The sequence below is a fragment of the Ruditapes philippinarum genome, unplaced genomic scaffold (assembly GCF_026571515.1).
Source record: "Ruditapes philippinarum isolate M1 unplaced genomic scaffold, ASM2657151v2 ctg3896_1_1_1_1, whole genome shotgun sequence".
Lineage (NCBI taxonomy): Eukaryota > Metazoa > Mollusca > Bivalvia > Venerida > Veneridae > Ruditapes > Ruditapes philippinarum.
This window is the reverse complement of record NW_026862953.1, coordinates 85,220-112,073: the sequence shown is the minus strand read 5'-3', so window position 1 is coordinate 112,073 and position 26,854 is coordinate 85,220. Positions and strand designations below refer to the sequence as shown.

Sequence of the window (26,854 nt, the reverse complement as noted above, 5' to 3'; positions counted from 1 at the left end):
CAAGAAAGAGTGCAAGAGTGTAAATCGTGTATAAGAATATATTGTATTAAAGAGCAGAAAACTGTTGTTAAAAGTGTGTACTCACATTTGTACATAATTGTGTCACAGTTTATACGGACTATATAGCTATTGAACTAAGGTGTGACAACTTTACCGTTCGTTTCAACCAGTTGTCTTTCTTTTTTATTTTTAGGCAGATGCGCATCTGGTTGGCTTTCAAATGGATATAACTGTTATCAAATTGTCACGTGGTATAGTACATCTTGGTCACGTGCAAACTCGTTCTGTAAGATACAGGGAGCCAGACTTATCAGGATAAAATCGTACGTATAACATATTGTACAGCATGATGGAAGTAATTTTGAAATCAGGCATTATTCTACAAGATATTGTCGTCTGCTTTTCGGCAAAATACTGCTTCGATTACAGCTGATGTTGACGACATATTAATTAGCTCGGTTTACCAAGCGTTATTTTCTTTGAAAATAGTTAGGTCTAGTGTTTAGAGCTAGAGTCGTCCCAGCTTTGTTAAATTGACAGGGTTTCATGTGCAGTATCTATTAGTATATCTAAACTTAAATTTCGTTAAAGTTTTTTTTTTAAATACGCTACTATTTGGTGTATATGTAAAATCCACACATTTTTTAAACCATTTTGCTCAAAACGTTCTATTCTAGCAATTCAACACAGCAATTTTTAAATGGAATGTTACCCAATCTGAAGTCGAAAGGTGTTAACGCTATCTGGATAGGACTTAACGGTAGGTGAATTATTGCACCTGAATGTTGTAGAGCTATATTCTTCGCTTTGCACTTTTACGTATTTGCCTCCCTTGACAAATAGTGGCAGCCATTTGTTTGTGTGTGTGTGTGTGTGGGGGGGGGGGGGGTTATAGGAAATTTTAAAATGTTGAAAATGTTTTAAAACTTTGTTTTGAGTATTTGCATATTAGTTTGAAATCATATACGCGAAGCGAATGACAACATTAGTAGATTTTATTGTAAGTTGAACGTTTGTTTTAAATATATCCATTACAATAATTAAAACGAAATGATGAAAATTATTTATACACTGTTATATGCATGGAAGTTATCAAAAGTTTGCAAGACATACATATGGAGGGAAAGACGCGAATATATTGACTAGCAAACGTACTTTGTAATTTTTATAATACTGCACGTTTGTAACGTCGCTTTTGATTGGAAATCGTCACGTTTATATAGTTTTATGCACGGCTGCTATTAATTCATGAAGAAATCTTGCTTTTTTCTCTAACAAATGATGCTTGCTGTATTATAAATTCGTTATAATAAATATTGTTGACAGATTATATGGCCGTATATAAACGGCTGTTTGCAATATAACCCTCGCCTAGCGGCTCGGTTTATATTTACAAATAGCCGTTTATATAGAGCCATATAACTTGTCAACAATCTTTATAACTATTAATATACACGTACTTACCGTTTTTACAATTTATGAATTCTTCTCAATGACATCTCATTCATCTATATCACGTATACAAATCAAGATTTATATATATATTGTACCTATTTCAGATCAGAACCATAATTTTGGCAGCTGGAGTTGGTCTGATGGAACACAATTCAATCCATCTACTTTTAAAAATTTCAACGGACAAACCCCGGTCAATAGACAAGGCGTACAAGACTGTTTCCATATATTTACTGGTAGGTTTACTTTCGCTAAAGTCTTTTCATTAAAGTGATTTGACTGAAATTACATCACGTTTTGGGGGCGTGAAAATTTCTTTCGGGTTAAATATAGAATTATGTTGCTATTTTTGTTACAAAGTTTGTTGTTCTCATAGCAATATTTTAAAATATTTTTTCTCTTAAATTACTCCCTTGCCGATCATGGTATTGGGTAAAAAATGAGCCTGCATCCAGGGCACGACTTTTTATATGTTTAGCATTGCTAAAATCCAAGAACTAGACACTTGCATTTCGGTTAAGTATGTGGCTTTTTATGAAGGCAGTTGTCTTGACTATGATATTTTTGATGTAATTATCTAATAATATTGCATTTAAGTATGTAACATTTTTCCCGTTAAGAGCTTGCTTCCGACAGTAAGTCAATTGTGAAATATTTTTCATTAAACGGTAAATAAGACAATTCTAGGAAGGGCTTAATCTAATGTTGCGATATTGTTTCCCAACAAATTTTCTTTCTTATTTACTTACTTATGTATGTGCTGCTATGAATTAAGTTTAAACTAATAACAAAATTAACAACATCATCATGATATGCTTCATTTTTTTGGAATGCCAATTTAAAAAAATTAGTTTAACTTATTTTACTAACTCCTTAAAAAATATTCAAGGCTACTTAAATAAGATATAAATGCAAGCTGGTAAAAACTCTAATTTATTCATTAGATGACACAAATGGAACTTGGCAAATTGCTTCAAATTGTGCAAACAATAACACTTTTATTTGTGAGATATCTCGAGGCTTAACACCAAAGTTACCACCAACACTCGCTCCTACAGGTAAGTACAATGTCTGATCTCCTTACTCATATGAGCCGCGTCACGACAAAACCAAAATAGTGGGTTTGCGACCAGCATGGATCCAGACCAGCCTGCGCATCCGTCAGTCTGATCAGGATCCATGCTGTTCGCTTTTAAACCTTTTAACAAGTAGAGAAACTGATAGCGAACAGCATGGATCCTGATCAGACTGCGCGGATGCGCAGGCTGGTCTGGATCCATGCTGGTCGAAAACCCATTATGTTGGTTTTGTCTTTACGCGGCTCATATGTAAATTACGATTGAAATGAATTTTAGCTGAGGAAATATTTCATTTTCAACATGTATATCTGTTATTCTCGTTCATTCATGATACTGTTAAGTGTTATATTTAAAAAAAGTATTTTTTTGCATCTTTATTGTTTTATTGAACTATTAAATGTATAAAACTTGTCAAACTGATGTAAATAGAAAAACCTTTGTAATCATGTGGAGATTGGATAAAGAATAATTTATCCGGGATGTTCATGAGGAGATTTTTGCAAAACATTTATCGCTTAACATTTATCGTTTTCTATATAATTTACACAGCTTCTCAGATAATAACTAAAACTACAAGTAAATAAGTAAAATGTTGTTCAAATTTGATTCCAATGTTTATTTGGATATTTTTTGTTTTGCTCTATGACATTACAATTCTGTGTAAACTTGTTGTGATAACCAGCTGACTGTATAATATACAATGTATGTTTTTCTTAGGAAAAAGTGGTGGTCAACAATCGCCAACAACATCACCTGCTCCAGGTAATATAATTTATGAAACTTTGTTTAGATGCTTATATTTATGGCCGTGTTACAACTGTTATAATTCGATTAATAAGATACTTTGTTTATAACATTCATCTTTACTCAAATGAACATTTATGTACAAAGCCATTGCAAAAATAACACCAATTCATTGTTGGTGTATAAATATCCGGAAAAATGCCCCCTCGGAACCATTTAAATTAGTGAATTTACATGAAAGTTGCAACATCCCTCACTCCCAATAGAACCGGCTTAAGTGGTACTCTAGAGCGGTACTCAGTTTTCAACACTACAAAGTGCTGGAATAAATTATCCCGAAGGATCAAAAATATAACAACACTGATTGCATGTATCCTTGTAAAATGCAGTATCTAAAAAAAGACTGAAAGACAAAACGCAAGTATGAATATGTTTGATAAAGCTTGACCTAACATTTCATCCATGAAAACTATTGGTTTGAAAATTTTACTTCAAGCTTAGTGTTATCAACCAACTTCTAATTTCTATTTCTGTTGGGGATTATTTGATTCTTGGTTTGTGTACATGCACTCTTGTAAGCATATGCGAATTAACATTTTAGCTGTATAAATTTAAAACATGGGGGAAATATAAACGAATGTGCTACTTTAATCCTAGGGAAAACAGGTCCGGCAAAAAATTGTTTAACTTGACGAAATTTGGAGCTATTATTATCTTTTTAATTGCTAGTAACATGGAGCACAGACTGCGGACCTTCCTGGGTAAAGAACCCAAAGACTGGATATTGTTATAAATTCTCCGACAACGCAATGAACTGGTTCCAGGCACAATCTGCGTGTCAGGGAGAAGGGGGACAGTTAACTAGCATCAATAACTACGACGAGGAGAGATTTATTACTGGTAAATTATCTAAGTTTGTTCTTGTCATTTACTGTTTTAAATTTCAAACGAACTCAACGATAAACCAACGACTAGACCAATCACACAATAATTAAGAATGAACCAATGAGCAGGATGTTATCTATATCAAACGTGGAATCCTTCGGAGAGCTCAAACCCAATCCAAACACCCATCTTACTTGCTCATTAAAGGAAATACTTAAAATAAGAAGTATTGTTAACAAATTTTAATTATTATTGGTATTATGATTGAAAACGAACAATAATGGGTACGGTTTAAGACAATTGGTATTACACATGTACATGAAGACGCAACACTTGACAAAATTCTTTTAGAATTCCTCTGAACATGTGAAATATATATATTAATGTCATGTCGAACGGGGAAAAATTTTTTAGAAGAACACACCATCCTCGTGAGAGTTCTTTCACTTTTTTGTTTTCACTCCGGATCACGGCAGTTAGCAACATTGAATTTGCCAGAGCACAGTTCAGCCACCGCATCGTGAGAGTTTTTTTTACGAATAAGAGTTTACCTTGAGTTTATAGTATCCTTACTTAAATAACCAACTTTTGTTTTCAGATTATTTGTATGGATTTACCTCTCCAGCTCTCTGGATAGGGATGAACGACCTTAATTCACATAAAGGATACCATTGGGTAGATGGTTCAGGTTTCGGGTATTTCAACTGGGCTCCAGGTTAGATTGTTTTATTAATTGAATGATCTAAGAAAAGAAGAAAAAATATAGGCACAACGATAAATAACTGTAGATCTAACAGAAGTATATATTATTTTTGTTCGGTATTTTGTTACTTATCTAATGTACATTAAAAGAAATTGAACATTTTATTTTATAGAATAGCATACACATTCTTATAAAGAAATATTCTAGCAGCGTATAAAGAAAAGAATTTCAGTTTAATAAACAGTCGATGGTATCATTTTCTTTCAAAGGTCTTTTTAATTACCTCATTTAGCTTTGTTAAATGTATAACATGCTACATAATATTATGATCATTTTGAACATAATAAATATGAAAACATAGCAACATTTCAGGAGTGACAAATCAAAAATGATACCTGTTTTGACTTATATTATTAATAAAACATATATTGGCATATTGTCCATACAGAACAGAACAACGAGACTGGTTAAATGAAAAACTTCAGTAAGATAAAATTGATGTAACAAAAAAGAAATCTGCAAGATTTAATCATTCTAGATAGTGTCTTACGGTGTAAAACAATATAGTTTCAATTTATGCTACATCTGTTTGAGAATACATCCGTTTTTACAGTTTACATAATTTCAAGTGTTTATTCTAAAATATATGTCCGTGTCATAAGTTCATGTGTTTTTATGCATCGTTTACTTAATAACTTTTTATGAAATGATCACGTGACACAGGCGAGCCAAACAATAGCGGATATTATGAGCGCTGCGCAGAGATAATAGTTGGAGGTCCAAATATAGCAAAGTGGAATGATGCCCGGTGTGACTCTAGAAAAGGGCACATTTGCAAACGGATGAAATCAGGTAGACCAACAATTGACGCGGGAAAATTGTAAAGGATATATAAAATATATGCATGACTTATACGATCACATTATGCTCTTCACGTGCACATAAAGCAGACGGTAAATGTCAGGGAAAGTCGTCTTGCTATATTCTAAATCATATGAATATGTTGTGGAATAGAAATTGATTTTTTACACCCCAATCCAAACTTTATTTTCTATAATTACACGAGTTTTGAGAACCGATAAATTTCAATAGGAAATAAGTAAAATCATATATCATCTGTTTCTGGATATTACTGTCAATTGACTTTTGGATGTTGAATAATTATACTGAATTCTTACCTAACATTGTTACCAAATATGCTTTAAGAGGTAATATAACTGCGGAGTGCTGACGTTCATACGAAAGACCAGTGGGGACATTTTAACTTCATGAATTACAGATTTTAGCCCCGTGAATTCACGATTTAACGTCTTTAACATTTAAACTTTATAAATTCTTCTCGAAGGTGAAATCGTAAATACACTTAGTTGGAATCGCGGAGTTCAAAACATGAATTCATGAAGATGAAATTGTGAATTGGTTAGGTTGAAATCTTAAATTCATCAATTTGAAATCGTGAATTCGTGAATTATGTCTGTCGAAATCGTGAATTTATGAAGTTGAATTTGTGAATTCGTGAAAATGAACCCGATAATTCAAGAATTGAAATGTCACCACCGGTTTTTCGTTTTTTTCAGCATATATTGCCACTTACATGTAATATGCATCAATATGGTCCGTAGTAAAGAACAATAGCGCCATTTTATCAACGCATGCATTCTTACACAAAACATATTGGGTCTTTTGATTGATTTTATACTCTATCCAGCAAAAATCAGTAATATGATGAAACTGTGAATGTTCCAAAGACATCTTTCACTGACATTTACTAGTATGCAAGTCCCTCGCCGCACATGTATCTATAATTATATGTTGTGTTGTTATGTTTAAAATATTTTGAATAATACAGGAGAACCCAATAATTTTCTACGTATTGAAAAATGTGCCGAGATCTTTCCACGTGGCCAAAACAGCGGTAAATGGAATGATAATAATTGCAATAGAAAGACTGGGTATATTTGTAAGAAAAGGAGTAAAGGTACATTGTGTGTGAAACATAGCCAAGAATAACTTACACCCTTTATGTTCTATAACCAGGAAAGACATTAGACGAAAATATTAAAATTTGACAAGAATATGTGTCACAATTTTAACTTTAGAATTATCCTTTGTTCCTGTTAGTAGTTGTAGAGTAGAAGATTACCTTTGTAGTTGGGAACCTTTATTAACTTTGAATTCCTTTTTTATCAGTAATCAGGAGCAAGACGTTCTTTTATATGAACGTGAAAAATCATACCCTTTGTTTGTATAGCATCAGTCCTAAACATTTGTAAAGGTGGTTGTTATGTGGTAATTGTGTACATATTGTTGTAAATGGAAGATCCTATCATTCCCTTGTAAAGATAAACGACTTTCTTGTTGATGGACATTTTGAATATATATTTATATCTTTCCAAGAAAAAATAATAATTATAATTGTACATAACTGTACATGTATACAATATTTTGAACGTATACACAAAGCAGACACATTCCTTTTTAAATATGCAATTCTTACTAATCATTTTAAAAGCATTTGTACTGGGCCAATTAGAATTTTAGATGTGTATAAGTAAATAGTAATGCTCTGTCGGCACTTAGGAAAGCAAATTCATGTACATATCAGATTTACTACATTGTTTTCATTAAGATTTTCGGAATTTTTTTCAACATTCATGTGTATTGAACATTCTAAGTACAAATCTGCTCCGCTGCAAAAAATACATTTCTTGATCTATATATATTGCGGTTTTGACTATTTGCAAAGCTTAACCTTAAGTTGCTGAATTCATTTAGGATTTTCTTAGCTTTGAGTATTGAATGTTTAATTCACAGTTAAAGGGAAACAATATTATGTCTATAAGATAGAGCCTGCCTGGTAAGTTAGTTTTTACCTAATACCGGGGGTATTAGTATGAGAAAAGTTGGTACTATTTCCAATAATTTTATGTGTTCTTTATTTTGCAACAAAGGTCGTACAAATGGTGTGATATTTACACCTAAACTTCTTGTTTTATTTAACACGATATTACAGTTATACCCCCAATGTCATAAAGTCCCCCAGTGGCCAAGTGGTTATGTTGTCTGCCTTTTAATAAAGGGATATTTGGATCGAGCCCTTCTGTTGCTACGACCATGATTTCTCCTCATATGAAACCAGTACCGGTTAGTTTCAGGAAGGAGTCTCAAGGGTGGTTCCAATTAGCTGAAATATTTCGTCTGAGTCGAAATTAAATAGTGCTTAAATAATATATATAAAATTAATTGAAATATCTATTATAACAGTTTATACCTTTCTTCTTTTGCTTTCATATTGCAATGCCTCGGGACTTTTAATTTAGTATACCCTAACCATTCTGCAATTTCATCTTAGCAAACTTCTAGCTTTATTATTTCACTTGTAATGGTTTGGTCATTTTAAATTTATGATCAGTTTATAAATATATACATTTTAATAATATTCATGTATACATCATATTTATCTATTCAATTAGATTGCTTTTATCATAGTTGTTGAGACAAAAATAGCATACATTAATTATATATTGTGCAGATTTTCAAAACATTCAATAGTGTAGACTTAACTGATATTACTTAAAAGTCATGTTTCTGATCATCAAAACTGTCAACAACAGATATATTTGTATCAAATATTCAAACTTCAGAATGTGTAGTAATATTCTAGTAATTGATTTCTGCAGGATTCACTACTCCTCCACCAACGAGAACGCCGTCTGCTCCAGGTAAATATTTCAAGTTTTAGAACTGAATTTAAAATAATGAGTAACTATATAAATGAATAACATTTTGCGCTTTGTATCTGTACGACCCCGAATTGTCCGCTCATCATCTATTACACAGTGAAAGTTTTTTTTTGACATTTATCGCAAAACATGAACGACAATGTAATCTGAAAATGCTATAGTAAGTTCAAACATTCACAAGAGAATAACAAGCTTATTTAGTCCATAAGGATTTGTTGATTATTTTTTCAAGTCATCTTGAAGTTCTTTTTGAACCATAGCAAAATTAATCTAAAAATGACAAAGATAAAATTAAAAACATGGGACATATTCACACATTATGTATTGGTCCATACAGTCGCATGAGGCAGAAAACAACAATTGGGTATAACAAGAAAGGGAATAAAATGTAACAACCAAAATTGATTCATAACTTCAAAGGTACATGTAATACTTATTATTAGATAAGACTATTTGATGATGTTTTATTTCTATGTATATCAGCTGGTAAGTTATATGGATGTCCGAGTAACATGTGGATACCATACAAAAGCAACTGTTATTACTTCTCGAAGACACCCACTAACTGGCTTAATGCAAGGAAGTATTGCCAAGGACATAACTCGGAACTAGCTAGTATACAAAACGAGGATGAGCAGAATTTTGTATTCAGCCAGTTACCAAGTATGTTGTGTTTTTCTGTATATCTGATAATGAATATATTAGTTGGTACTCGGTAGGACGTGTCTTAATTAAGGTGATAGAGGTAAAGGGGACAGGGGCAGAACGTTATCTCAGTCTATTGAATTTTTGTTTGCTATGACAAAGTTATAAAGATATAATAGATGTCTAAAGAATACAAAACTTAATTAAATTTCATAACCTAACACTAAAAAACCAAAAGAATGTTATAGTTCAAAATATGCATAATAATTATTTTGTTTATCACCATAATTCGTCACGTCAAAAGGTCATGTCATTTTCAACAGTATTTTACTTATTATATAACTCAATTTTCGTTTTATAGAATTTATATACTGAAATATATTGCAGACCCAATTATCAGGTTGTATTAACATTATAAACGAAAGATCATGAGCATAAATATTTACAAAAGTAAACATTTACAATGTTTAACATTTACAATGTTTACCAAAATATCATGAACATGTAGTAGCTGTGATTTGTGATGCAATGCATAATTTAATTGACGAATGATACGTCAAAACGGAATGGTCATGTAATCATGATACATTCGCTTTATATATTTACAGTGACACCAGTAGCTTTGAATCAACTTTTTATCGGGTTGAATGACCTTGACCTACAGATGAAGTTTCAGTGGACCGATGGAACGGCTGTGTCGTATACTAATTGGGCAGTGAACGAGCCTAATAATTGGCAGAATAGACCCGAAGACTGTGTCGCGATGTATCAAAAGGTAATCTTTAAATGTTTAATGTTTTTACTATTTTGGAATGATGATTATAAATAAAATTCTCAATATTGGTTTGCAATTCAACATCTTGAGATTCGTGAATTGTTTTGTCCTTTTTAAAATGACTATGTGTACATTCTTCATGGAGAGCTTCTTTTAAGTCGCTATGTTTTTGTTTACAAAATGTTTAAAGCCATATTATTTTAATATCAATTGACTGTTTAATTTATCGTTATATGCTATGTTTTCTCACCTATATATAGGATGGAACGTGGAATGATGCTCCGTGTGAAACACCGAAACAAGGTTTCGTATGCAAGACTCATAAGGCTATGTTTCCACGAAACACACCTCAATACAACATCAATCAAAATTGCCCAGTAAATATAGTTTCATTTATTGTTTTAGTTTTTGGAACACTCATAAGTCATTTATACAAGTACAGTAAGACGTATCTATTATTACTGGAATATCATACCACAGATCAAAGGCATATCTTACATTTTGAACATTGTTGATAAATCAAATTATTTATTGCAGTCTAGAACAATTGGATTCTTCCATGTAAGAAAACTATCCAGTTAGCTTTCGGGAAGTCGGTGGCTCTACTCATGTGCCCGTTCGTGCCTGAAATAATGCACGGAAGGGCACCTGAGCTCTTCCTCCGCCAATAAAGCGGAAACGTCTCCATATGACCTATACTGTGTCGAAGTGACGTAAAACAAAATTTAACAAGAAACCAAACACACTACAATTACTCGTTTATAAACACCATTAACAACAATAACATAAATTTGCGTGTGTTATCCAAAAAAAAAATGGCGAGTAAAAGTGGACAGTTGGAGAGTATTGATTAAAAAAGGTTTACAGATTGGCGTTCTCCTCGATATGACAAAATCTGCATTTAGGGAATTAAATGAACAATCACCGTGCATAATAAACAGATAATGATCTTAATATGTTGTGTAGTATTTAGGAACATGTGTTCATCTTTTACCTAGAATAATTTCATTTCCATGAAATTAAAAAGATTTTAACAAATTTTTATGATGTATATTAACTTTTATAATTTTTAATAGGTTGGTAAATTAGCATTTGGATACCGTTGTTACCGACTGATGGCGGCAATGTCAACATGGCAGGCTGCTGGGTCAAATTGTAAAGCACGTGGTGGTCATTTAGCTATTATCACAGACAGGTTCGCTTGAAGTTCGAGTTTCAAAGATATTAAGATAACTATATAATTAACTTTTACAAACATTTCTAAACAAAATGGCGTTTTCATTGAACGGATTGAAACAGAGGAGATGATTATTATAATTATATGTATTAAATTTTCTTAATATGTCAAACATTGTGACATTGGCCGAAGTCGAGAAGCCGAATTATCTGGTTCAAGAGCTTTATTAATTTAGCTGACACACCAAACGCTAATACAGAATACATCAGACGTCAGAGAAAAAACTTAAAAAGCAAAAAACTCACATTAAAAATCCGATCACTTCGCTGATAACTGATAATGCCTGTAAACTGGTGACATCTTGGAACGGAGTTTCTTATCACTGACAGTACTTTTTATTTATTTTCCCCACTTATACGTATTTATAAAATGGAGATGGACATTCAGTACGAAATAAAATAGCATGCATTTCAAACAAATAAGAATAGATAAATAAATAATTTAAAAAAAACTGATTTGTATTAATGACTAATTTTTAGGTATCAGCAAGCATTTTTGGCATCCCAGCTAGCAGGAAAATCGGGTTTCTATTGGATAGGATTATCTCATAGTGGTACCAATAGTAGTTTCCAATGGGTGACAGGGGATAGTCTAACTTACACTCCCTGGTCTTCAAACCATACAGGTAAGTTAGCCGGAAACCTGCTGTAACCAGCTACCTGTATTCAACGCTTTATTATATTTTCGTCAACGTTGAACAATGAATGCAATATATCTGCCTATACTCATTAATAAGGTTAGACAGAACATGTTTCTTCAGACGTATAATTGTGTTTGTATAATTTGAATTTAATAAGTGCTGTAAGTATTTTGTAAAAGTGTTTAAGAGATATAGAAATTGACAATTTCCTAATGACTAGTCAGTTATTCATAATTAATTAAAACTTAAAGAAACTGGAAACACCCTAGCATATATCAATGATATCAATCATTGTGGTCGAAAGCTAAACATTAAACACTTGGTCTTGAACAAGCAAAACTTAGTGATTATTAAGTACAAAATAAATGAAGGCATAGATACAATGATATTCTGTCAAATAAATATGAGCCGCGTCACGACAAAACCAACGTAATGCGTTTGCGACCAGCATGGATCCAGACCAGCCTGCGCCTCCGCGCAGTCTGATCAGGATCCATGCTGTTCGCTTACAAACCCTATAACAACTAGAGAAACTGATAGCGAACAGCATGGATCCTGATCAGACTGCGCGGATGCGCAGGCTGGTCTGGATCCACGCTGGTCGCAAACCCATTATGTTGGTTTTGTCGTGACGCGGCTCAAATATGTTTGTTTCAGGCAACAACAACAATTCTTGTATTGTAATGAAGACAAGTGGACCTGGCGTTGGTCTATGGTTAGATATGCCGTGTACATCACAATATAAATATATTTGTGAGACACAGAGGTCTGGGTTTAGTACGGCACTTATCCCTACAACAACAACAACGACTCCCCCTGTTTGCCCCAAATACTGGAACGGCTATAAAGGCTACTGTTATAAGGTAAACATTCTGTAAAGTCACAAATCTAACAAAATCTTGATACAACAGCAATACTTAGTCAGCGTTTTTGTCGAAGTATATTGTTATGGGAAAATTATCCATTTTAAGATTTTACCTCGAATAAATTATATCTCTAATGTAATAAAATTCAATGTAACTTAATTAATATTGCCGCGTCAAAATATGAATGATGTCATTACTAAATCCGGTCGCTTAAAATATTGAGTATATGCCTTCCTGTGGAATATGTTTTATGGTTGAACAAGAAGTAATAACCGTACTTCTTATATGGCATGCACTACGAGTATGACAAGAGTTCGACATGGAGTTGACTAACAGAGTTTTGACTATTATATGATGTGATATTAGAAACTATACTTCATTTATTAAATATAACTCATTTTTATTTTATATATTATCAAAATGATACATTTTCTAGATATATATCATTTATTTTGTACATGTTTACACGTGTATTTGTTACTTAGGTTTTCAATGCTAACGAAGACAAGAAATCGTATTTTGATGCCAAGGCCACGTGCCGGGCATTAGGAGCAGATCTTGTAAGCTTACATTCGTCAGGGGAGCAATCATTCGTTTTCTCGTATAGATATACGTAAGATAATCTAAAATATTTTTATCATTGATACTATGAACTTTTTGTTTTGCGCCTTTAATGCGGTAATAATTTTTTAAGCGTTGTCGTCCATCAGTTTTGATGTACTTTGCTTATTACATTTCATCATGTCAGTTATTATTATTTAATTCATATTTATATCAGTTATATTTATATAATTTATTTTTGAACTGATTAAACTTTTAAACCCTCTATTAAATAGCTTTTTTATATTAGAATGTGTCAGAAGAATGAGAGACTGTAAAGACTATCGCTGCTTTTCGTACTTTTCTAAAGCTCACAAATTTTAGTTAATCTAAATTATTTTGCTACATTCCTCAAGCTTAATTAAATGTTTGATGGGCACACATCATTATTTGCAGATTTCTTTAAATGTAAATGCTGGTCTGGCTTTTATAATATTGCCATGATCATTTAGTTTTGTTCCTTGTTTTATCACTGAGGTTAGTGGCTTGTTTTATCACTTAGGTCAGTTCCTTGTTTTATGATTTATCACTGAGGGTAGTTCCTTGTTTATCACTTATGTGTTTTGTTTTATCAATTAGGTTAGTTCTTTGTTTATCACTTAGGTTATCTCTTTGTGTATTCACAGGGGTTAGTTCCTAATTTTATCTCTTAGGTTAGTTTCTTGCTTTGTCACTTAGGTTAGTTCATTGTTTAACCACTTAGGTTATCCCTTTGTGTATTCACGGGAGTTTGTTCCTTATTTTATCACTAAGGTAAGTACCTTGTTTTATCATTTAGGTTAGTTCCTTATTTTATCACTGAGGTTAGTTCCTTGTTTTATCACTGAGGTTAGTTCCTTGTTTTATCACTTTAGGTTAGTTCCTTATTTATCACTGAGGTTAGTTCCTTGTTTTATCACTGAGGTTAGTTCCTTTTTTATCACTGAGGTTAGTTCCTTTTTATCACTGAGGTTAGTTCCTTTTTTATCACTGAGGCTAGTTCCTTATTTTATCACTGAGGTTAGTTCCTTTTTTATCACTGAGGTAAGTACCTTGTTTTATCATTTAGGTTAGTTCCTTATTTTATCACTGAGGTTAGTTCCTTGTTTTATCACTGAGGTTAGTTCCTTTTTTTATCACTGAGGTTAGTTCCTTTTTTATCACTGAGGCTAGTTCCTTATTTTATCACTGAGGTATGTTCCTTTTTTATCACTGAGGTCGGTACCTTGTTTTAGTACTGATTATGCTTGTATTTTCAGTGGCTATTACACTTCTAAAACGTATTGGATCGGCCTTAACGACTTTGACACGGAAAAGGGTACAAAATTACAATGATTTACTCAATGTTTCTATTTTCATTGTACGTTCCTGCATTTACATTGTACATGCAAGTGAATGTATTTATTTAGCTATAATCATTGTATTATGTTTTATTACTTATAAACTAGTATCCGTATATATGGATAAAATTCCAGTTCGAAGTCAGAAACGGAATGTAATCGGCACGAATACTTCTCAAATATCAGCTATCAATTCATTATTATATAACAATTTTGTCTTTATATCATTTGAATTGACTGGCCTCTCTGTAAGTTAAAAAGACGGTAAAGACTTTTAGTTCGATTGTGTAGGAAGTGTCTTGCTCAAGGAAATAACGACTTGCCTCTGACGGGGTTTGAACCAATGCGGCTAGCGATCATTAAAAAATGTTTCAAACGGATATAAAATGTTGTATCAATTGTTTCACCAGGATATAAATGGTCGGATGGCTCAGCTGTGAACTTCACTAGTTGGGGTAGAGGTGAACCAAACGACGCCGACGGCTCGGATGATTGTGTAGAGTATAACTCGGGATTAAGAAAATGGAACGATAACTCGTGCTATCTCGCCAAGAATTTCGCGTGCAAGATTAAGCTAGGAGTTCAGTTAAAGACGACACTAGCGACACGTCCGCCTACAAATCCACGTAATATATTAATGAGAACCTACTAGAAATGTCCCAAAAATAAATCTAAAATAAACTTAATATCGTTTATACTTATTAGTTTAATATACAATATAAAACTTGACATACATGTGCATATTATATTTATAGTTCTTCAAAAACTGTTATATTTTAAATCACAATTTTATCAGAATGGCTCTTGTTTTAAAGAGTTTATTTCATTTGTGAAATACTTCTGTAAATTTACCTTTGACAATAGAAGCATGCACGAAAACACAAAAATGTAAAAGATTCATGTATTTATTTTAGTTATTTGGTATTTTGAATTTAAAGCTAAAATACAACTTTGTTTACCTCTTTCGACGTTTATCGCACATAAATTCACATTCAATGCTGCTTTCATAATAATTATGATAATTAAGCACTATTCTTTACAAAAAATATTATTTTTTGTCTATGATTATTTATAAACAATGTAAAACACAGGTTTGATGATTAAAAAAAGTATCCATTTCTACCAGATTTTGACGTTATTTCAAGGTCATGCTATATTTATTACTGTTTTTTTTTTATATTTCAAACTAAAAAAAAATCAAACAAACAAACAAACAAACAAAAATAAAAAAATAATAAAAAGAATATATATTTTATTCTTCAAGCCCAATGTGGTTCTTTGCCTGGCTGGAAATTGTTCAATGGATCATGTTATTATGTGAACACACCGAGTGATGGACCAAACTCAAGACTGTCTTGGTTCGATGCTCGTGATTATTGTATACAACAAGGTGGTGAATTAGTCAGTATACACTCCCTACAAGAAAATGGATTTCTTTCAACTATAGTTAGTATAATCATATCACAAATCAATTTGACAAGTCTTTTAACTTTTGTCAGCTAAATATTTGTTCTTTACATGAACGTATGATGTGTTAATGATCATTATAAATAATTTAATAAATGACCTTTTTCTCAAAATAATGTAAAAAAACGTTAGGTACCATCTTGCACTGACCCCTTCTATTATAATGTACAACATGACCAAGTTCCACATCCCCGGGACAGTATAGAAGCTTTTTCCGAGAGAAGGGAACAAATTCTCTCGCTATTGAAATGCATACTGCAATTATGTTGGGCAAAACGAGTCAGAGTTTTAACTTTTATCTGTCCTTGGCAAATTCTATCACCAATTTCAAGTCTCAGTTCTGATGGCCTCGATAATTTTTTTTTTGTTAGTTCTCGCTTTTAATTTGTGTAGGAAGGACTGTACTTAAATTTGATGGGTTTTCATCGTTTCCTTAACACAATTTGTGCTGCGAGTATTTTTTAGGTAAGTTAATTTATGTTTTATACAGTCTCTTAAATTAGACTATTTTAATATTTAATGTTTTTAATATTTTACAAAAGAGTCTGGTATATAATTGATACTATGTGTTATGCAAATGTTGTAAAGAGCGCTAAAAAATGTGCACTCTCTGTATTATAGATTACACAGACTGTAAAAAGTGACTGTTGGATCGGATTTACTGATAATGGAGTAAATCAATTTGGGTAATTATCGTCTTGCATTCTTGCTTTCTATTTGATTAATTGTGAGCGCTGGCACACTCTACAGGGATCCTTTAGAATAGAGTACCAAAGTAGAACACTGTTTGGTGGTCTACACTCAATTAATTAGGGTGCACTTTACGGTAGAAATGCGCATTGACAAACTCAAAATGATGATAAATAAAGATGACAGCGGAACATGTAATTGACGATAGAAACATAAGCAAAATAAAAGGAGACAATTTCACGTTTGTTTTTCCCCATGGTCAAATGACAGTGTGATTGCGGATATACAGCTTCTTATTAAATTCTGGAGCACTATTCGCTGAAAAGTGTCAATTAGAGATCCCTCAAGGGTGTGAGAGAGCGCGTAGATACCCTACCTTAGTTCTCAATGTAAAAACGGAATTGATACATACAGGTACATTGTAAAACGTAAATTATAGACCAAAAGGGATCTACAAAGTGATATGCCGTTTAACTGATACACCGTCAGTTGATAATTTACTTAAGTACGAGTATCTATTGATTTTTTACAAAAATAAAATTGCTACATTTAACATAATTAATTCAGTTATTTCTCAGCAAAATATGTTTGGTTCTTTTTTTCTGAACATACTGATTTTGTTATTATTGTCATAGATGGACAGATGGCAGCCCTTCGGATTTCACACACTGGAATGGTGGAGAGCCGAATGATGCATTCGGAGCTGAAAAATGTGCTCAAATTAGAGCTTCAAATTGTAAGATTAAAATTCAGAATCATAAGCGTTTGCATAATGTCATTGACATTTTAAGATTGATATGCAAATATTCAAGCGCAAGATAGTATTACTGTTTTTCAAGGAACGTGGTGAAGCTAAATAATGTAGTACAGTACAAAAAATCCGTGTTTTCTATCAGTGATTCGAAATGACGTTGGTGACGAAATACCATTAGGTAGCGGTTGAAATTACATTATTAATTCAGATATGGCATGAATAAAATTAATTGTTTAATAGAAATGATATCAACCGTCCATTGTAAAATCCATTCCATTCGACATTATATTATAACAATCAATATTAACGACATACATTTAACAAGGTCTCGACAAGGAGTGGGGTTATTTAACCTGTTGTAAACATGCCGATTTGATAGTTTGCTGAGATACATTACAATTTTAGCCAAACACATTTTTCAAAAAATAACGTGATGCTTAAAAAATCTTTGATTGGTTGATAGTGACTTAAGCAACTTTTCCCTTATGTTGACAATAATGACAGCTAAGCCGTTCTTAGTATTTTCTTACTTTTTCTCTTCAAGAAATACATGTGTATACGTAATGTAATATACACATTAAACAAAACATAAATTTAGAATTAATTAAACATCTTTTAAAAACAAAATCTTAATTATATATGTAATATTTCAGCGTACTGGAATGACAATGATTGTAACGAGAAGTATCATTTCATCTGTAAACGCCCAACAGGAAATGTTAAACCTACCAATCCAGCGCCGACCACGCCCATAGCTGGAGGATGTCCGACTGGTTTTACTCCTGTTCCACATGGTAATGATATACTGAACGCCTGTATTACAATCCATTATGTAAATGATGTCATCGCATATAAGTTGGTACTTTTACAAATCGTTAGTAAATGATTTCCGAAAATATATGTCAAAAACTTAGATGTTAAATTGCCAACAGAAAATCTGGCTCTCGGACTTATCCAGTCAAGTCAAAGTGAAGAAACATGGGCATTTATGATTTGAGTTCTATATTCATACTTGCTGAATGCGTGTAACAAATTTGCTCAGCTTTGAATTTAGATCAGTCCATACTACTGTCAGGGAATTGCAGTTTTAAAATACGACAACGCTGTCAACAGTTAAGAGCCTGGTCAGACTGTAATGATGTGCAGGCTAGCGTAGTTCTATACGTGTTACAAAGTCTTAAGTCACATTTGGATTAAGCAGGATAAAGGTTAAAGAATCTGCATGAAAAGCAATTGTTCATTACATGAAATGCCTTTGTGTTCACTATGTACAATAAGTTACAAATAACAATTCGGAAGTATATAGATATATTTTGATACATACAGGAAATAAATGTTACAAACTGATTGGTGCTCGACAAACAGCTGACAGAAGAAACTATACTTCAGCTAGAGATACATGCAGGCTGTATGGTGCCGGGTACGATATTGCAAGTGTTACAAACCACTTAGAGCAAGGTAAACTTATTACTTTAAAAACAAATGAGCCATGTCACGACAAAACCAACATAATAGGTTTGCGACAAGCATGGATCCAGATCGGCGCAGTCTGATCAGGATCCATGCTGTTCGCTTTCCAACTCTTTTACAAGTAGAGAAACTGATAGCGAACAGCATGGATCCTGATCAGACTACACGGATGCTGGTCGCAAACCCACTATGTTGGTTTTGTCGTGACACGGCTCAAATATGTTATGTTTGTTTGATTGGATGAGTTTTAAGTCACATCGGCATTTTCGAAGTCAAACAGCGACTTTCAATCTTTACCGCTGGAGAACACGTGCGGTGCCATTTTGTAAATTGTTTCAGGAGAACCACAAACATTCCATTATCTAGATTTCTAACCTGTGTCTTATACTGTAAACAATTATACATATTGGTTTTGACTATCTCGTCGATGTTTGCGTCGACGTTTTTTAAGCTCTTTTGTTATTGTATATTTTTTTAGCAACAAATAAACACTATTCACACCAAAACTTGAACGCATGCGTACTATCTTAGGGTGCACCGTATCAAACGGGAGATAACTTATATATTATCCTGATGTCTTAATGCATTTCAAAGGGCCGATAAACTTTTATTATTTTTTGCTGTTCGATACCCTTTTCACCCATGCTTAATTGTATTGATACCTTCCACCCCTGACAAAAGTGGAACGTGCGGTCCAAGTCAAGTTCATGTTCGTCTTTTGTTATCAAGATGCAGCTAGGGTTGCTTCAAATATCATGATATCATACATATGGATATGACCTTAGACAGTCGCACCGATCTTTTTAATTTACAAAAGAGCCGCGTCACGACAAAACTAACGTAATGCGTTTGCGACCAGCATGGATCCAGACCAGCCTTCGCAGTCTGATCAGGATCCATGCTGTTCGCTTTCAGTTTCTCTACTTGTAAGAGATTTTGTAAGCGAACAGCATGGATCCTGATCAGATTGCACGGATGCGCAGACTGGTCTGGATCCATGCTGGTCGCAAACGCATTATGTTGGTTTTGTCGTGACACGGCTCATATATTCCTTATTAACAACTTGAATTGTATTTGATGTTTATCTACCTGCAGCATCTTTGATCGTCTTGGTAAATGGAATGATAATAGACCAGGCTGGGGTATGGATTGGAATGAATGATTTGAACAATAATCAACGGTTTACCTGGCAAGATAGTTCCAGACTTCAGTTCACAAATTGGGATAAAAACCAGCCACAACGAGGAGTATGCCAATGGACCTTTTAACGCTTTTAAAACTTTTGGATGAACTAGTTTAAAGTCTTTCTTGTATTGATTCCATTACATTGATTAATTTAATAAAATTGTTTTGATCAATTTTTGATACTTTTAAAAATCGATTCTTAACCTGCTACTTTCAATTTCATTAAGAATCACAAGTACCAAATTAAATTTGTCGAAAATTAAGCAATCAGTTGCTTAGTCAGTTTAAATTAATTTTTACATTTAAAATGCTCAAAAAAAGAAGTATTTTTATTTTCGTACAGGGGAAGTGTGTTGAGATGTATACAGATATGAGGCATGCTGGGAAATGGCATAACATAGATTGTGGGGATAATAGACCTTTTATATGTGAAATTGCTGAAAGTAGGATTTTTATCTGTATATGAGCCGTGTCACGACAAAACAAACATAATGGGTTTGCGACCAGCATGGATCCAGACCAGCCTGCGCTATCCGCACAGTCTGATCAGGATCCATGCTGTTCGCTATCAATTTCTCTACTTGTTATAGAGTTGTAAGCGAACAGCATGGATCCTGATCAGACTGCGCGGATGTGCAGGCTATTCTGGATCCATTCTGGTCGCAGACCCATTGTGTTGGTTTTGTCATGACGCGACTAATACATATCCATCCATCCATTCTTATTTCACTTAAAAAATGTTCAACATTTATGCTCTGATATATAGAATTATATCCCAATACATATAAACAAATTATACACAAATACTAAAATACAAAATACAATCCCGCATTAAAATTGATTGAAAGGAAAATTATGTTCACCTATTCATGCCTATTGAAGAAAAAAAAAGAAAATAATTTTCAATGTTGAATTTAAAACAGTTTTAATTTATTGAAAAAATGCGTAAAAATCAAAACGGTATTATACTTTCAAAAACTTTTTTTCTGTTTAGATTTTTATAAGTGAGAAACAAACCAAAATCGACAATGCGCCCCCAAAATTGTATTGCTCCAAGCAGGATGTTTCCTAGATTCTACAGAGTGTTTTTATTTTTTTGTTCAGGTAAATCTTGGAAGTATATTCCACCAGCATGTACAACCGGAAACTTACCTGGTTATACTGATAACAATATGGACTGCTACAAGCTTGACACTGTGTATAGAACCTGGCAAGATGCAATGGATAACTGTCAAAAGGACGGAACATCACTGGTATCTGTTGTAACAATATACGAACAGGCGTTCATTGACACACTGATAGGTACTTTATCAACACCTGTATGGATAGGCTTGGCAGATCAGCAGGTAATAACACATGCGTAAAAGACTAATGAGCATGTAAAATAAACACATTTTCATGATTTTATACACATTTATATGACATGCGTCAGGAACTTTATTATGGCGTTTATATATGAGCCGCGTCATGACAAAACCAACATAATGGGTGTGCGACCAGCATGGATCCAGACCAGCCTGCGCATCCGCGCATTCTGATCAGGATCCATGCTGTTCGCTATCAGTTTCTTTACTTGTAAAAGGGTTTGTAAGCGAACATCATGGTTCCTGATCAGGCTGCGCGGATGCGCAGCCTTGTCTGGATCCATGCTGGTCGCAAACGCATTAATTTGGTTTTGTCATGACGCGGCTCAATTATTTTGCATATCCGTTAGTCTACTGGTACCTATGTATGGCAAGATGGAAACAGTGTGAGATACACAAGCTGGGACAAAAATGAACCAACGTACGGTGCAGGAAAATGTGTTGCGTCACAGAACGGTCTCTGGAATGACCAAATGTGCAGTAATCGGTATCCATCAATCTGCAAGAAACCAATTTGTGAGTAATTTTGATGATAAAAATTTGATGATAAAATACCAATATCAATGCCTCAATGTCGTTGAAAGGTCCTTTACTCTTGTATGTCACATTAAGACATTTATATATTTGAGAATTTGGACGTTTTGACAAAATGTTGGACGTGCTGACCAACAATTAAGAAAGTTGCTCTCATCTACAACCATTTGAAAACAACTATACTGGAACATAATAAACAATTAATTAATTATACCTTTTACTTACTTTAAAAAACACTGTATAAATTATCGGACTTTTGTAATCAAGCATGAATAACTAAGTAATATTTCAATTGTGTTCTTGTAGTTCCCCCGATGACCCAAAAGACACCAAATCCGGGCGGATATTGTCGGGACGTAACATGGAAACAACACAACAACTTTTGCTACTTTTTAAGCCTGAATGTAAGTAGAGTTACTGAACTTAGATTAAATGTTGCCAAATACGTAGTAAGCATGTCTCTCGTGGTCATATGTGCATTATCTTACGTTGACACTTCAACAATTATACAACTGTATATTTTTTATATTGCGAAACAGTGATAACTGGATTTTATTTTTTTTAAATTAAAAATTAAAAAAGATATTTCATATCAATTCGGGGCGATCGGATAACAAATGTACATGTGCTATGTATGATAATTATTTCAGCGAACGCGATCCTACGCTGATGCAGAAGGAGATTGTACAAGTAGGGGAATGCAGCTAGCTAGCATATCGTCAAAAACTGAGGAGAATGCCATTCTCACGATGGTTGATAATGACCCATCAACCTCCATCAATATTTGGATCGGCTTTAGAAAGAAAGGTGTGTAGAGTTTTGTAACAGTTTTGATAGTTTTCGTAAGCGTTCTTTAATGATTTGATTTTCATTTATTGATTCTACCTTTATTTGTTCTATTAAAGTAATAAATTAAGTTTCAACTGTAAATCTTTGTGACTATATTGCGTTGCGTTGTTCAGCAAGGTGACTAGTTCTGCTTTAATATTTAATATGCCTGTCAATAAAATGTATGCCTTCATTTTTGTCCTGTAGATACCTTTAGTAATAAGAGTACACTTTAATGTATTGTCTCATATTTGGATAGCTGGTTTTTAATATTAAGGCCTATCTAAATATTGATATGTGTACATTATGTTTTCAATTTTGTCTATATATAGATGCACAGTTGTTTTAATTGTATATTTATACTGTCTTTTAACTGAAAAAAGAGCAGAAAATGCACAATTTAAACATTGATTTAAACAGATACCGCCTTTTCACTACTTAAGTACCATAATAAAAATAGTACATATTCACATTATATCAGTTAATTACATTTACATAATATTCATATGTTTAAAATAGTGAAATATAATTTGTTTTATAGGAGGATTCTTTTCTTGGTCGGATGGATCCGGCGTTGCGTATGTTAATTGGCTGAATGGACCGACTGGTAATGACTGTGTTATGATGAGACATACGGATGGGAGGTGGCAGGACTCTGTGTGCACTTCACGAAAAGGCTACATCTGCAAAGCTCCTAAACGTAGGTTTTTAATCATTTTAGGCTTTTTCATATATATATTCATGATAAATAAATTATATATGTTTATCATGTTCTAATGCGTTCCAGTACCGATGATGTTTTAATGTTGTTTTTATGTTGTTTATCTTTGGTATATATGTAAAAGATTTATGGGGTTTTTACAGGATTGCGTTTTAAATTAAGTGTTCTAGCTGTGTTTTAAATAACATCAAGTTGATGTATTATTAAAACGCCTCAAACTGTCCTTCATTAATATATCTTATTAAAGCCTTTTCATCAAAGTACATGCATAATTGTTAGTTATAATATGATTTTTGATTTTTTATCAAGTGCCGCCAACAACCGCCCCGCCTACAACAACAACGTTAAGCACTTCCACAACACCATCGACAACATCATCAACGATACCCTCAACTTCTACATCGTCATCATCATCCTCACCCACATCACAATCACCAGCTAGAGTGCCGCCGTTCACAGCTCCCTCGCTTAATACAGCAATAATTAAGAACCCAACTTCCAGCCCTGGAAAGACGAGCGCGGTAAATAAGTCATTCCAACCAAAGTTCTCTAGGCCCGCAGTCACTATTCCATCAGTTGCAGATAAACAGAGGCAAAACCAAAATCAATCAAACGGTAAATGATGATGAATTTATTTGTACTAATGTACATTATATGTATTTTTATTTTGATATTTGCACTTGGAACGATGCACATTTTGTATATCTTCAAAATATCGTCCAGTATATTTTTATAGAAATCTGTATATCTAACAGGCATAAATGAATAAGATATTCTACGTTTGTAACTAATTGCCTTCGTAACTTTATATAACTGTGAGATAAGAATGGTGCATGGTTAACATTGTTGAAGAATTGATTGTTTACAAACATGTTGTAGAATTAGTAATGAAAGAAGTTTGTATAAGGACATACCAGATTTTGAATATATTTCGTTTTTCATTTCAATTTTTCTGTGATAGTATTTTTAACTTAACTTTAATTAAATTATGTGCATCTCCCATTGTTCTTTTCTAGGTGATCTAAGTGCGGGTCAAGTGGTTGGTATCGTTATTGGTGTAATGCTTTTGTTGGCAATAATCTGCGCTGTGCTCTTGGTCGTGAAGAGGCGGCAAGGTGGCGAGATGTTCTCGTTTCAGCGGTTAAAATCTCTCCGGTTAAGAGGGACTGATACTGGGTTTGACAATGCCACATATGACAGAAGTATGGATAAAGTGAATATTAATGATTCAAATGGACATATTCATGAAAATGGGAAAAATGGACGGGTTTCAAACGGAAATAGTGTTGGTTTCAGAGACTTTTCAGAAGACATGGACTGTTAGCTTATTATACATAGAGTAAACTTCTTCATTTTCATTTACTTTAAATAATGGCATTTATAAGGGAAAAGTGCAATTAACTGTGCAATAATTGTGATGTGGAAAGCTGTCTATGTTAAATATGCATTTTGTATTCCAGTTATCATTGTATTTTAATTTCACTGTATGCTTGATTTAGGTTTTATACTATACGCGTTTTCAGTCATCCGTAATTGGAAACATATGATATGATAAGTTTCTATGTTATGTTTAATGAAAGATACATCCTGAGTTTAACTAGCGTTGAAGTTGAGGAGAATAGTTTGGTTGAATGTATTTATTTAATTCATTTTACACGAAACTTTGTGTTTTTCGCATAGTTATGCAATTACTGAAATTTTCTATGTTCTGACATTCACAGGGGAAATTACAGGGTACGGCATTAGCATCTGTTTCACACACATTATATCATTTTTAATATTGTATATCGAGGAATATATGTATGTTTATTTTAAGACAGGAAGAAAATATGCGTTACCTGATAATAGAAGCGCTGAAAATGCATTAAAGTGTCATAACGGCAGCAAAACGTAAAGAAAGTTTTAAGATGACTGCAATACCTTTCAAAATAGTAAATTACTATATAATTACACCAATTTTAAAAGAGCAGCTTTATGGCAAATAAGTAACCTTTTAGAAAATTTAAATGTAACAGGACACCAGCAGTATAGGTGTTTTGTGAAATAAAAAGTGTCGTGTTTTTTTAACAGAATGTGTCTTTATATGTAACAGTTAATTCTAATTATGCGTAATATTCCGTAATTGTTAGTTTTCATACAAATTTTAAGGACAAATGTTTCGTAAGAAATGGAATATTGTTCTTGTTTCATATTTTCATCATGCTATCATGTTTTATATTTAAGTATATTTCAGTCACATTAAACCTCTAGAATGAAAAAGATAAACAAGTTGAAAATATTTGTATGTATTTATATCATCTTTTTTCATGAAATTGATACCTTTTAGTTAACATTAAAGCTTTAAGTGTATTTTGTACTGTATTTTAAATAAATTCTAAAACATTTTGTTATCGTTGTTTTTATTTCGCTGTATGTACAACAGAAGACACAATGGGCCTTTAGAACTAAACTTGAGCCAAAATACAAAAAACATATGGTGGCTGATTTACGCCATGTTGTGTTTTTCGCTTCTTTGCTTCCAAAATGCAAAAGCACGGAAAGAAGACAAAGTCATTTTTTCGTCTCTCCCTGTTTTAGCTTTTTCGCATTTTCAGGGCAACAATAAGACACGTAAAATATGTCGTCTATATGCATTTAATCTTTCGTATGTTCACTCTTTCGCATTGTTGCATTTTGAATTTTTCGCATTGTTTTCAGATTGATGGACTTTGACTTTTTGCATTGTTGTGCTTTCGCTTTCCCGCATTGTTGTATTTGTACATTTTTGTATTTTCGCTTTTTGGCCTGTAGCAACAATGCTTCATTTATGATTAACATATGGTGGTTGATTTACGCGATGTCGTATTTTCGCCTCAAAATCCGAAAACACGGAGAGACGACAAAGTCGTCCCTTCATGTTTTCGGATTTTCGACAGCGACAACGCGCCACACGACAACGCGCCGTTTTTCGTGCTTTGCTAGCGACAGAACACCAATTTAAGGCTCCTACGTTTACATTTTTTTGTAAACGTTTACACGATTGCAAAGAACAGAAACGATACCGTTTAAACGGTGGTGCTTCTATGTGCTACACTAGTCGCCAAATGATGACTTACTTTCTATTTTTAACACAAGTACACATGATAATGTTCAGGGCTCATCACGATTGAG

At 33.2% G+C, this 26,854-nt stretch overlaps 1 protein-coding gene across 1 annotated transcript in view; it reads left to right on the top strand.

Moving 5' to 3' along the window:
• LOC132720725 (macrophage mannose receptor 1-like) overlaps positions 1-26,088 on the top strand; it is a 42,789-nt gene extending 16,701 nt beyond the window's left edge. Inside the window, exons 9-40 of the mRNA XM_060704912.1 lie at positions 194-323; positions 678-760; positions 1,560-1,691; positions 2,400-2,513; positions 3,252-3,296; positions 4,008-4,178; positions 4,762-4,878; positions 6,716-6,844; positions 8,547-8,588; positions 9,093-9,272; positions 9,863-10,029; positions 10,290-10,406; positions 11,106-11,224; positions 11,746-11,891; positions 12,564-12,769; positions 13,258-13,385; positions 14,611-14,669; positions 15,102-15,317; positions 15,956-16,137; positions 16,780-16,844; positions 17,484-17,584; positions 18,256-18,396; positions 18,929-19,060; positions 20,168-20,319; positions 20,601-20,700; positions 21,362-21,603; positions 21,972-22,137; positions 22,462-22,559; positions 22,806-22,962; positions 23,525-23,683; positions 24,014-24,319; positions 24,721-26,088. Coding sequence (XP_060560895.1) covers positions 194-323; positions 678-760; positions 1,560-1,691; positions 2,400-2,513; positions 3,252-3,296; positions 4,008-4,178; positions 4,762-4,878; positions 6,716-6,844; positions 8,547-8,588; positions 9,093-9,272; positions 9,863-10,029; positions 10,290-10,406; positions 11,106-11,224; positions 11,746-11,891; positions 12,564-12,769; positions 13,258-13,385; positions 14,611-14,669; positions 15,102-15,317; positions 15,956-16,137; positions 16,780-16,844; positions 17,484-17,584; positions 18,256-18,396; positions 18,929-19,060; positions 20,168-20,319; positions 20,601-20,700; positions 21,362-21,603; positions 21,972-22,137; positions 22,462-22,559; positions 22,806-22,962; positions 23,525-23,683; positions 24,014-24,319; positions 24,721-25,028 — 4,610 coding nt within the window. The 3' untranslated portion in view covers positions 25,029-26,088. The remainder of the gene's footprint in view (positions 1-193; positions 324-677; positions 761-1,559; positions 1,692-2,399; positions 2,514-3,251; positions 3,297-4,007; positions 4,179-4,761; positions 4,879-6,715; positions 6,845-8,546; positions 8,589-9,092; positions 9,273-9,862; positions 10,030-10,289; positions 10,407-11,105; positions 11,225-11,745; positions 11,892-12,563; positions 12,770-13,257; positions 13,386-14,610; positions 14,670-15,101; positions 15,318-15,955; positions 16,138-16,779; positions 16,845-17,483; positions 17,585-18,255; positions 18,397-18,928; positions 19,061-20,167; positions 20,320-20,600; positions 20,701-21,361; positions 21,604-21,971; positions 22,138-22,461; positions 22,560-22,805; positions 22,963-23,524; positions 23,684-24,013; positions 24,320-24,720) is intronic.
• Positions 26,089-26,854: the final 766 nt, after the last annotated feature.